This window comes from Cetorhinus maximus, chromosome 6 (genome assembly GCF_964194155.1).
Source record: "Cetorhinus maximus chromosome 6, sCetMax3.hap1.1, whole genome shotgun sequence".
Taxonomy (NCBI): domain Eukaryota; kingdom Metazoa; phylum Chordata; class Chondrichthyes; order Lamniformes; family Cetorhinidae; genus Cetorhinus; species Cetorhinus maximus.
In genome coordinates, this window is record NC_135884.1 from 137,356,113 (window position 1) to 137,369,751 (window position 13,639).

Genomic DNA, 13,639 nt, shown 5'->3' on the forward strand with positions numbered 1-13,639 from the left:
AGAAGCGTCTCCTCATCTCAGTCCTAAATGGCCTACCCCATATCCTGAGACTGTGACCCCTTGCTCTAGATCTCCCAGTCAGAGGAAAGAGACCAAAACTGCACACAGTACTCCAGGTTTGGTCTCACCAAGGCCCTGTGCAACTGCAGCAAGACATCCTTGCTCCTACGCTCAAATCCTCACGCAGTGAAGGCTAACATATCATTTTCCACCTTAACTGCTTGCTGCACCTGCATACTTGCTTTCAGTGATTGGTGTACAAGGACACCCAGGTCCTTTTATACATCAATATTTTCCAATCTATCACCATTTAGATAATACCCTGCCATTCAGTTTTTCCTACTGAAGTGGATAACTTCACACTTATCCACGTTATACTGCATCTTCCACGTGTTTGCCCACTCACTCAATTTGTCTAAATTGCCTTGAAGCCTCTTAACGTCCTTCTCACCACTCACATTCCCACCAAGTTTCATGTCGTCAGCAAACTTGGGAATATTACATTTGGTTCCTTCATTCAAATTATTGATATATATTGTAAATAGCTGGGGCCCAAGCACTGATCTCTGCGGTACCCCACTAGTCACCGCCTGCCACTCTGAAAAAGACCCATTTATTCCTACTCTCTGTTTCCTGATAACCAATTCACAATCCATGCCAATATATTACCTCCAATTCCACGTGCTTTAATTTTGCACACTAACATCTTATGTGGGACTTTTATCAAAAGCTTTCTGAAAATTCAAATACACCACGCCCACTGGTTCTCCCTTTTCTATTCTGCTAGTTACGTCCTCAAAAAGCTCCAGTAGATTTGCCAAACATAATTTCCCTTTCATAAATCCATGTTGACATTGTCTAATCCCGTTGATATTTTCTAAATGTCACATCCCTTATAATAGACTCTAGTATTTTTCCGACTACTGATGTTAGGCTAACCGGTCCGTAATTCCCTCTTTTCTCTCTCCTTTTTTAAATAGTGGGGTCACATTTGCCACCCTCCAATCTACCAGGACTGTTCCAGAATCTACAGAATTTTGGAAGATGACAACCAACACATCCACTATTTCCATGGCCAACTCCTTTAGCACCCTGGGATGTAGATTATGAGGCCCTGGGGATTTATCGGCTCTCAGTCTCATTAATTTATCTTGCACTTTTTTTTAGCAATACTAATTTCTTTCAATTCCTCCTTCTCACTAAACCCTTGGTACCCTAGTATTTCTTGGGAAGTTATATGTCTCTTTCTCCATGAAGACAGAGATAAAGTAGTTGTTTAATTGCTCTGCCATTTCTTTGTTCTCTATTATAAATTCTCATGTCTCAGACTGTAAGAGACCGACATTTGTTTTCACTAATCTTTTTCTTTTTACAGTTGAGTTTCCAACCTGCCATCGCCCACTGAAAACGGGTCTGGAGATAAAATTAAGCCATTATTGATTTTGAAAAAACTCTTTTAATGTCTCATCAAAGTTGCCATCACATTTTTATTCTGCCACTGTCCGTGGGTAAATGATATACTTGAAGGCTTTGTCCACAATCTGTTTGATGTCCACAATAAGTCTGATGTTGAATCAGGATTAAAGTGCTAAATTGGCTCCAGAAAAATAAAGCTGCACTCTGCTACCGCCTTTGTATAAATGATGGTTAAACACCATCATACAAATGCACTGCTGCACTTGTTGCTAACGTGATGAGATGTTAAACCAAATTTATCTGCCCAGGTGATGCCAATGGTGCCTTTTGAATAAGAGCAGGGAGTTCTCCATGGGAAGGATTTTGCCCTCGCTGGGCGGTCAGGAAGCTGATGGCTGCCCGCGATCAAGGCTGGACCGCGATTTCACACTAGTGGGCCAATTAAGGTCCGCCCAACGTGAAACATGCGCTGCAGTGCACAGCACTGCCTGTGTGGAGGGGGGCGGAGGGCAGGCAGGGAACTTTGCGCATATGCACGTGTGCGCACTGGAAAAGCTCCCTGCCTAGGGAGATGAGCATTTCTGAAAATAAAAAATAAAGGTTTTTAAAATGTTATGAAACATGTCCCCTCATGTGACTCTGTCACATGAGCAGGGACATGTTATAAATGAAATTTTAAAATTTTAATTTAATTTTTATTTGCTGTTGGAAACCTCATCCGCCCGTGGATGAGGTTTCCTAAAAAATTGCAAAGGTCGCTTGGCCTTTTCGTCTGCCTGCCAGCCGTAAGGTTGGATGGGCATTGAAACATTTCTTTTGATTACCTTTTTAATGGCCTTAAGAGGCCTTTTAATTGTCAGTGGGCACCCTTCCAACTCCAGCACGCGCCCGCCGACCGAAATATTGCGCAAGTGCGCAATGATCTCAGGACTCTCGCCTGACATCATTGCACATCATTTTGCGCTCTGTCGGATCGCCCGCCTGCCAAGCAAAAAATTCTCCCCCATGTGTCCCATCCAACACCACCAAAACAGGTCGTTATCACATAACTGTTTGTGGGATCATGCTGTGTGCAAATTGGCTGCTGGATTTACCTGCATTACAACAGTGGCTGCACCTCAAAAGCATTTCATTGATTGTTTAGCCTTTTAAGCATCCTTTTAGGTCATGAAAGGCGGTATATAAACTGCAAGTTACTTCCTCTCTCTGGTCAATATTGCTGAATGGAAATACAATCCCTTAGCAATTTATCAATATCTTAGTGCTATCAGCCATTAGCCTTACATGAACATGTACATATCAGATGAAAAGTAATTAACCTCTCACACTGTTTTTCAGTGCTTGTGAGAACCTTTGAAATACCACAAATTGTACAATCCTTTTAATGAACAAGTGGGAGTCAACTCAAAGAATTGATTTTGCATGCATTTTTCAGCCTTAACATCATCCCCATTCCATAGTTCATTTGAAATCAAGCCTTCACTTGGCTTCTTTGGTGACTCAATCAATTCATGCAGTGATTAGCTGAGTCAAAAGGCATGAAAGGTCCTGGATTGATCCCTGCTATGTGCTCAGTTAGCTGATCTCAAATAAAATGGTGCTGGGACACCTCAGTTGCCCTGCTTACAGAAGGGAAAACACGACAGGCTTTCAGTGACCTTTGTAGGAATGTGTGCGTGTGTGTGTGTGAGAATGAACATTGGTCTTGGTAGTAATGTTTGTCATGGCAAAGTACCCTTCCAAAATTCACTGGCTGTTTTGGCAAGACATTCTACCCTGGCAAGGAGTCAGTGCCTTTAGGAGCAGAGAGAAAGAAATAAACTTTATGGAGAAAAATTGTTACTTTAGATAGCACATAATGAGATATCCTTCAGTAAGCTTTGTATAACCTTTAGAATTATCCACTTAATCTAGTAGATTGCTGCTGTGTTCGCAAAAGTAATTACCTGTAGTTTGAAATGTTTTATCCACTGGAGTAATGTTGGTGACATTTAAAACCAATTGGGGAATAAACCATGATCCTTGTAAAGTGGACCTTTGTTTATCCCAGATGAAAATACATCCATTCCAAGGATTTTAAGTATGTTATCAATCAAAGTTACTAAAACGTGACTTGGTTACATGTTTATGAAGGTCAAAGGGTCCTCTTTACAAGAACGCAGATTAGGTGGAAAGCATGAAGAAGAACGATACACAGCTCTGGGCAGTTTAGGGAAGACAATGTGGCAGAGAATGCCACTGCTGACTGTCAGGGGCATCAGTTTTCGAGGGCTTCCCCCACTCATTTGCCAAAACTTAATTTTCCTGAGTTTTTCGTGACTTTTCCAGCACAATCACAGAGCATGGATAGAAGAACCCATGGGGAAATTCACTCTCAGGGTCTCTAATGTTGAATATTCTAATTCAGTGAACCCCCCCCCCCCCCAGAGCTAGATCAATGAGTTCAACAGTAACTCCACTCCAAGATGATCAGCAACCAGTCATTTTTTTTTTATATAAGGAATTGAAATTCACCTAGGATCTTGTGCTGTTAATCGCTTCTGCAGGTAGTAAAGAGTAACCTGTGAAATATTCAACTTAAAACTGCCGTTGTTTGTTTGTCATGGTTACTTTTGGTTCCCAATGCCTCGATTTTAAAATTCTCAACCTTATTTTCAAATCCTTCCATGGCCTCACCCATCCTTATTTCTGTAATCTTCTTGAGGCCCATAACCTCCCCCCACGATATCTGTACTCCTTCAGTTTTGGTCTCTTGAACATCCCTGACTTTAATGGCTCCAGGGGAGGCGGCCGTGCCTTCAGCTGCCAAAGCCTTGAGGTCCAGAATCTCTAGGTCTCTCTATCTTTCTACCTCAAGGTGATGCTTAAAACCTACCTCTTTGACCAAGCTTTTGGTATCTACCCTGATATTTCCGTATGCGGCTCAGTGTCACCTATTGTTTGATGAGGCTCCTGTGAAGCGCTTTGGGCTGCTTTATTACATTAAAGTTGCTATAGCCATTTTAATTTTAGCTTATTTTGAAGAGCAATAGTGAACTTAGTTAGTCCAGAGATTGTAACGTTTCTTGTGTAGCAGGAGTGATTGATCATTGTGACTGAGTAATAAGTAGGGCGCCAGACCTGACTATCTGCCTGTGCACCTTTCTTCTGAATGGGAACTCTCATGGGCCAGGATTTTCTGGTTGGCGGGGGCAAGCGGGAGTGGCCATGAAACAGACCACCACCCACGATCGGGCTGCCTGGGTGGGTGGGTGGGGTGGAGGGGTTGGTGAGGGAGGAGGGCGAGCGCTGAAGTTTGCGCACGCGTGCAGGTGCACTCAGTGAAAGCTCCCTGAAGGTCACGGAGCTGCCTCAGGGACCTGAAGGTTTTTAAAATAAAAAATGAAGAATTTAAAATTTAACATTTTTTTAAAAATTTCTTTTAATTATGGCTTTGATGGCCTGAATAGACCGCTTAATTGCCTATCTGCCCGTGTGCCATTCTTAATGGAAACTCTGGTAGGCCAGGATTTTCCGGTTGTCGGGCAGGCTCGGCAGGAGCGACCAAAATATCGCGTGAGTGCGTGATGACATCAGGACGCTCACCCGACATCGTCGCGTATCATTTTGTGCTCGCTCGGGTCGGGTGCATCCCGACGAGCGAAATATTCTGCCCATACATTAGTAAACGTAGTGAGCATAGATGGAAGGTCTGTTTTGATTATGTAGTTGTTGTAATTATAGTCATAGGCCTGAATTTTTCAGTCAGCGGTTGGGCTCGGCGGGAGCAGGCGGGAGCAGTCGCGGAGCCGCCCGCCACCCGCAATCAGCTCCGCGCCGCCATTTTATGCGGGCGGGCCAATTAAGGCCCGCCCATCGTAAGATGTGAGCGGTAGCCTCAGTACCACCTTTGCAGGGAGGGGGAGTCAGGGCCAGCGCTCTTTCGCACATGCGCATGAAAGAGCGCTTCAATCTCCCTGAAGCAGCTCCGTGCCTCAGCGAGATTGAAGCGCTTTTGAAATAATTAAATGGGTCGAAAATTTAATTAAACATGTCCCCTCACGTGACTCTTGTCACATGAGATGGAACACGTTTTTCTATTTCAGGAAACATCGTTATTTAATTCACAAAAGCTTTAGAAAACCCCATCCCGCTCGTGGACGAGGTTTCCTAAAAATCGTGAAGGCCGCTTGGCCTTTTCGCCTGCCCGCCAACCTTAAGGTTGGACGGGCAGCGTAAACAATGACCTTAATGGCCTTAATAGGTCGTTTAAAATTCGGTGGGTGTGCAGCCGACACCAACGCGCGCCCGCTGAACGAAACATTGCGAGCGAGACAGCGCCATGACGTCGGGACACACGCTGCAGTCATTTTACATGCTGGTGTATCGGGCCCTCCCCCTGAAAAATTCAGGCCATAATGAACTATAAAATAAAGTTTTTTTAAAAATCTGATAAAACTTTGACATAGGATACAAATGATGATACATTAAAAAGGCAATATTAGAGAGTTTAATGTGTGACCTTAACGATAAGATTTTGTGCAATCTGATATTAGCCCAGTTTCCATTTCTTTAAGCTGTTGCTCCTGATTTGCTTTTGATTTACATTACATACTTTGCATTTTAATACTTTCAATTAAAAGTTGTGGGGATTGAAACTTAGGGGGTAGTGGTGCAAAATGAGCACCTGAGGGAAATAAGCAGCTGTTATACACCCTGCTTGAATTTCCATTTCCCTTTTCCACTGTCTGTTGTGCCAATGTTAAAGTTAGATTTCACCCCCAAATAAAAAGCGGCAGAGGGACAGGTAGGGAACCGTTAAGGCTGAGATATACAGTATAATAATAAGGTTAAGGAGAGGAGAGATGAGTGAAAATAGTCATGGGGGAGAATTTTCTTCCCGTTGGGGGAGGTTGGGCGGGAGTGGGCGTGGGCGGGCGCACAGCCAATCGGCGCCCATGATTGGCTGCGCGCCGCTATTTTACGTGGGCGGGCCAATTAAGGCACCCAGAAGCGCTGAGTACTCCCTGTGCGGGCAAGGGGAGTAGGCTGAGTCGGGGCCTGCGCTCTTTCGCATGAGCTGGGACATGTCAATGGAGTTTAATTAAAAAATGTATTTAATTTATAAACCCTTCATGAAACTTCATCCCGCCCGTGGATGGGGTTTCATGATAAATGCAAAGGCCGCCTGGCGTCATTTTACGCGTCGGCCCCCACACGCCGAACAGAAGATTCTGGCCATGGAATCTGAAAAGATTGTGAAAATGGAGATGCATAGATCAGTACTCAGGTATAATGAAGAAATGCTGGTATGACACATGACATGTATTATCAAAGGGAGCCGAAGATAATTGGCAAAGGCACCAGAAGGGAGATAAAGAGAATTTGTCTTAGACTCTGAGTTGCTGTGATCTAGAATGCAGGGAAGGTGGGAGCAGATCCACGAGTAACTTTTAAAAGGAATTAATTGGATGTATACCTGAACACTAATTTGTAGGGCAATGGGGAGGGAGCGTAGAAATGGGATTAATTAGATAGCTCTGTCAAAGAGCAGACATAAGCACGATGGGCTGAATGACCTCCTCCTGTGCTGTAAGATTCTATGGGGTTAATTTTTTAACCCCAAAAAAGGAGTGGGTTATGATGATGTGTGATGTTAAAATTTTTAAAAACCTCAAGCTCATTTTTACCTATTTTTATCTCTTTACGTCTCTATGAAATGTCTTGGAATATTTCCATATGTTAAAAGTGCTATATAAAATGCAAGTTGCTGTAATTGTTGTTTAATATTGTAAATTTAAATTTGCAATTGACAAATCACATTACCAGAATGCAGCATAATAATTTTCTTTTTTTTTTAAATCCTTTTTTCTAGTGTGAAGATGGTGCTGTTGTGGACCCTGGGCGATGTCTTTAAGACGACATACTTCATTGCTAATGCAACTCCAGTACAATTCTGGGTTTGTGGGACTGTTCAGATTTGCATTGACGTCGCAATTTTCTTTCAGGTGTTCACCTATGGACAAGGGGAGCGTGAAAAATACACCTAACAAGATTGCATAGCGTCAGAGAATGGCTGCCTGGGCAGCAGAGTGAGGCTAGATTTTTTTTCTTCCCGTTTCTATGGAAGAATATCCTGTGCTGTGACATTATTCATCTAAAGTGCCTTAACCAAAGAAAGCATTTCTTTCCTGCAGGATGCATTCTGCTTTTGTCTAAAATCTCTAAATCAAAAACTAAAACCGTACCTCCAACATGCAGTGGGAAGAGGTAGCTTTAAGTGTCTTTTATGATTTAGCTATCAGCAAGAAGAGGCAAACAAGGACAGCAGCAGCAAGAACAGAGAACTACGCACCTTTGTTAAAGGCATACATTAAAGTCTGACAAGATGACTATTGCTGGAATATGAGAATGGTTCTAAAAATCTCCTCAAGCCTTAACATAAAATTCATTTTGTATTATAATCTAAACTTTCCACATACAGGTCAGTGGCAGGAATTTTACTCCCTGCGAATGCGTTACCTGTCATTTTCCACTGGGCATAGGTATCAGTTCAGTTCCACACTGTCAGCACACATTTGGAAAATCACTCCCTTTTTAATCCTTTAGGTTTTAAACATTTGCCCAAAAGTATTAAATACAGTTGATACCGGCTTTATAGTGTTCTGTGTGTCATATTGAATGACAGTATTTAAAAACCAAACTATATAGAGGAGACTTGCATTTAAAATGATTGGAAATCCTGGAAAAATGTTGCAGATTTGGACCCTGAATCATTGAGAGCTTATTTTTCAATGAGATCTATTAAAGGGTTAATTCCAGCATTTTATTACATGATATTGTCCATTGCAAACACTGGAAATTGCTTTTTTGCTGTCCCTTCTACTGTTTTACACTATTTCTACTTCTTGTGCTTTTTGTTTCACTTTGCTTTTTTTTTAAAAAGAAAACAATGCAACAATTAGGTGGCTTTACTCTTGGCCTGTTGCCCGAGCATTATATTTTTTAGTGATTAGTTATTTGGTCATTTCTAAACCAAACGTATCAAGTACACGCAAAATTTATTTTGCTGTAATATAAATGCACAGTGCACTGAACGAAGCCTGTGGGTGGATAATCGGAGGAGAAGTGACCTTGAATAATGAATGTGATAAAGATGTGCTTTATTGTTGAAAATAGTGCAGAGTCTAGAATATTTACATATTATTGCTGGAAAAGTGTTTTAAACGATATTTCCTGCTTAGTAGGATATTTTTAACTATCTTAAAGGGAAATTAAGTTTTCCCTTGCTAAAATGTTATTTAAAGTAAAGTTAAGTAAGTCAGTTCTTAAAAAGTACGCCATGCACCTTTTGTTTAGATAAGCAGCTAACAGTCCAATGTAAATGCACTCATTGTCCCACGTAGAAAATCATATGTACGTTGTACTTGCAGCAATGCTACGCTGGTTAGACCTAAAACTTGTTTTTAATGTTGCAACATTACCTGTCCTCCTGAAGAAGGGTTTAAGGAAATATTTTCCTTTTTCACACACAATTGATCTTCAGCATCCACCACCAATGGGCAGAAAGGGGGTCAGAGCGACTGCGTTGCCTGCCCACATTTGCCAGCGTGAGACCCGGGTCATTGGAAGCCCTGGCCTCATTTAAATGCTGTTGGTGAGCTGCAGCTTGTGAGATACAGGAGGGCAGGAGATTGACCGGCATCTAAGTTGAGCTGGCAGGTCAGGTCAATTTTGGTAGGGCGAGGTGGGTTTGTGATTCCGAGGTGGGGATCAAATGGAGCAGGAAGGCAACTGGCTGCGGTCTCTTTTTTCTGGATGCCAGAAGGAATACTCCCGCTCCTCCTGCCCCAGGAGAATAAAATGGAAGTTTCTTGGGCTGTTTCATAGGTCCCCTAAGGGTCGTCGATTGTTCTGCACAACACCCTGTACAAATGGGTGCAGTGTGGACCTCAAAATTGCAAGTGAGTCTCACAGCCAGCATAGAGCACCAAGTTGTGTACTTATTCATTCTGCTGCCTGTTTCAGGTGGACAGGATGCTCGCACATTTGCAGGCTCATCTGGAAATCCCATCCAGAAGACCTTATGCGTCCAGCTCCCGCTCCCACCCCATAAAGTGATTTTCAATCGCTGACCATCCCTTTTTCAGGCAATTAAAGGACCACAAGCAGTTGAAAATCACCCTCACTTCTTAACAAGGGTTTTCCAAGTCACTAGCAAGAACTATTTCATTACTTTGCTCCTCACACCCGTTTTAGATTGTGAGCAAAAATTGGAATGGCAGTAAAAATGAAATTAAAGTCTAATAAAACGTACAATACTGGAAACGCTCTGTCAGTCAGGCAGCAGCTGTGGGGCGAGAAATACAGTTAACCTTTCAGGTCGATGACCTTTCATCAGAACTCAGCTTTCACAGTATTATGTTTTGTATTAAAGGAAAGGCTGTCACTACTTTTATTTATCAGTATAGGCACATTTCCTTTTGTGTTAACTTTTAACAGAACTGAATACACTAGGGGCGGAATTTTACAGCCCCTGTCTCGGTGGGGGAGGGGTCGTAAAATGTGACAAGCCATTCAAAGCTCCATTGACTTTGGCAGGACCAGAAATTCCGCTGGTGGGAGGGGCCATAAAATTCCACCCCATGAGCCCCCATTCCCAAGTCTGCCTCCTTTGGAACTAATTGGATAGGCTAAGGTGCAGGTGGATGCTCCATCTTTACAAGGATGAATGGGATTTCACAACCAAGGCCGACCATTTTCCAAGCTGATCCACCAGACTCTTCCCAGAGCTACTATGAAAGCCTGGTGAAACAGCTGACAAAATCCAGCACCTTATGTCCCGAAATAAAGGAATTAATCATTCATGGAAAGAAGACAAAAAATGTTGGGTGGGATTTTCCTCCCGATGCCAGCAGACTTTTAACGGCTCTCCAAATTTTCCCATCTTGCCCGTGACAATGCCCACCGGTGTCGGGGCTGGAAAATCTCACCCATGGTGTCGGGTGTTCCTCATCCCAACCCAGACCTGGTGCAAACCTGGATACCCATAGCCCAGTTACATGAGGCATACCAGCCTTCAAAGGGGCAGAGATGAACCCCACCAGGGCAACAGGCCCCAGGAGGCAACCTGAACCCCTGAAAGTGATAGGGTTACATCGGATATGCGGAGGCTATGGGCTAGCATTCGCTAATGAGGCTTGGGATTCCCAGTCGTCCCCTCCCCCTACCTCCCAGACGAAAGTCAGGCAGTTGAGCTTCCCGCAGCATGGGGCAGGTAGGTGCCAGAGATGCGGCCATAGTGGTGTAGGTGCTCACTTACTTTGCAGAAATAATGTATCCTCCCACTCACCCCCGCAGCTGTGGCACAGTTGTGCACCAACAGTGAGATAGCCAAGCAATTACTGGGATTGCAACCTGTGCATTTTTGGGCACTTGACATATGATTTTCTTTATTATTTTGTCTTTGAATATTTGCACAAAAGATTAAGTACAAATGTATTTAAGTTACATGAGTAAAGCAGACTTTACTAGTGCAATGCAAAAATTAATATCAGATGGTTTGTGCATACGCAATTATAGGGGGTGAGGTTTTTCCTCACCGTTCAGAAAGGTTCGACTTTTTTTTAGCCTATGTTGTTACAGAATGTACTGCTGCAGTGGTTCTCAGGTTCAGTTTGACTGAGCTCCAGCAGGGCTGGATGACTTTATATTACATTATTCATCATGTTTTTTTCTACATGGGTCATATACTGGCGGTGAATTTTACCTGAGATGTCAATGCCAATTATTGTCTTATACATTGTATTTGAACCAAATATATGCTTCTATACAGTGACGATGTTATTGAGGTAACTGAAGAAATGCTGCACATTCATGTGCAGTCCATAGTTTCACAATAATCCACCATATCTTTTGCCAAAGCATTTAATAATTTGAGGATGCTTATCCTCTGAATTAACAAAGTACCTTTGGAAATAGCACACATTCTCCCATTGTGCAGAGATAGGTTTTCTATAATTCCTATCAGGATAAGCTGAAACATTTTAGTTTTATACATTTTAATTTTGGCATAAATAAATGCCCACAGTCACTGCAGGACTGATTTTCTTACACATTCTCAAATTGTAGTCAGTCACTTCAAAAAAAAATCATCACGCAGAATGACTAGATTTGATATGTATTATGTGATATAACAACACTTCAGTTCAGTTCAGCTATTCATTCATATATGCATGACATAGTTTTATTTTCAGCAGCTTGGTAATATTTAAGAGGCGTTAACACAGAGCAGGTATTCTTTGAAGTCATTTGTGATACAATATACAGTCCAGAGTGATTGAAGAAGCTTGTACTCAACCTAAATTTTGTTTTAAATTTTGATTTTATATACATATTTATACTGAATACCTCTCAGTGAATTTATGGTAGCAACTACTCTCAGGTTTTAGGTGATACTGGCAGAAGAAGCAGAACAAGAGTTTAAGCCAAACCTCTGTATTTATGCCAAGAGAAAAATGCTGCACCACTGAACCTCAACCTCAGCTCTTTGTAATTGATACAGAGTACTGGTGGTGAAGCTTCACATGCAATTTCTATCAGTGAAATCCTCTCCCAGGCTCCCTCATTACTTGGAACTTGAGTGGAGAATTTCAGATACAGTACTTAGTTAATTATCGTTTGCTGAACCAGGATTGCCAGAACATGCACCTGGCATTGAGAAATCTGGGACTTGTTTGATGATGTCCAATTTTGTTTTGTGTGCTGCCAGCATCACTGATGTCAAATCTGAGAGTATCTGTTATGTTTCCAATTGCCTTTAGTTGGATTCTGTTCTGGCACTAGTTCTGTACAAGAGAATCAACTGAATTGTTCTCTGGGGCCATGCATCATAGTTCACTGAATGGTGCCCAGTATAGTGCAGGAGGTGATTTTGTGAAGAAAGAATCCCAGTGCCTCACGAGATGAATAGACCACATAATTGATCCGACAGTGTTATATCTCTTCTTCTGACCCACACTCCTTATCTGGTGAAGTTCCATGCCAAGCTGGGAGCTTCTCAAAAATTCCCCTGATATGTACACAAACATTGTAGATGAATTTATGTTGATCTATGCAAGGAACTGCCTTTGTGTCTTTTTTAACCTTCCAGGTCAAATATAACGTTTAAGAATCTACATATAAATTATTCTGTTTACTTTCAAATATTGTTTTGTAAGGAAAAAAGAACATGCATTCTACATATGCATGTTATTCTGCTAAATAGCTTGCCAATGTTGCATTTTGATGTCTTGTTTAATATTTCATTGTTGATATGGACAAAAATATCAGGGTGTTGTATTAAAATGCTTAATGAAAATGTATTTTCTCGCTTATTTCATATTAATGACATTAATTTTAAGTATTTTTAAACAATTTAAGCCTAATATACAAATGAACAGTAATTTGAATTGAAACAGAACTCTGAATGCACCCATTTTGGGCATGATACATGAAATACAGAGGGCGAGAAAATGATTTGCGACCTGCCGGTTCCAGTGGAGGTAAACAGCTCATAAATGTGGTGCAGCCACACCATTTATCTGGCTGCAGCATAGGGCTCAACATCTGCAGCACTGTTGGCTGCTGTATTGCACAGTGGGGAGCTAATAGCATGTGCTGCAACCAGCCTTCTATTCTCTTTTTTATTTATTCTTTCATGGGATGTGGGCATCACTGACTAGGCCAGCATTTGTTGCCCATCCCTAATTGCCCTTGAGAAGGTGGTGGTCAGCCACCTACTTGAACCACTGCAGTCTATGTGGTTGGTGTAGGTACACCCACAGTGCTGTTAGAAAGGGAATTCCAGAATTTTGACCCATTGACAGTAAAGGAACAGCGATAGAGTTCCAAGTCAGGATGGTGTGTGTCTTGGAGAGGAACTTGCAGTGGTGGTGTTCCCTTTCATTGGCTGCCCTTGTCCTTCCGGATGATAGAGGTCATGGCTTGGGAAGGTGCTGTTGAAAGAGCCTTGGTGAGTTGCTGCAGTACATCTTGTAAATTGTATACACTGCTGCCACTGTGCATCAATGGTGGAGGAAGTAAATGTGCAAGGTGGTGGATGGGGTGCCAATCAAGCAGGCTGCTTTGTTTCTTTCTCCATAGATGCTGCTAGACGTGCTGAGCTTTTCGAGCATTTTCTGTTTTTGTTTCTAATTTCTAGCATCCGCAATATTTTGCTTTTGTCCTGAATGATGTTGAGCTT

The 13,639-nt window shown here is 42.2% G+C and overlaps 1 protein-coding gene across 1 annotated transcript in view; it reads left to right on the forward strand.

Annotated features, from left to right (window-relative positions):
- The window catches only part of LOC144682185 (solute carrier family 66 member 2), an 81,447-nt gene extending 68,689 nt beyond the window's left edge, over positions 1–12,758 (forward strand). The window contains exon 5 of the mRNA XM_078544571.1: positions 7,271–12,758. Within this exon, the coding sequence (XP_078400697.1) occupies positions 7,271–7,445 (175 nt within the window). The 3' untranslated portion in view covers positions 7,446–12,758. The remainder of the gene's footprint in view (positions 1–7,270) is intronic.
- The last annotated feature ends 881 nt before the right edge of the window (positions 12,759–13,639 follow it).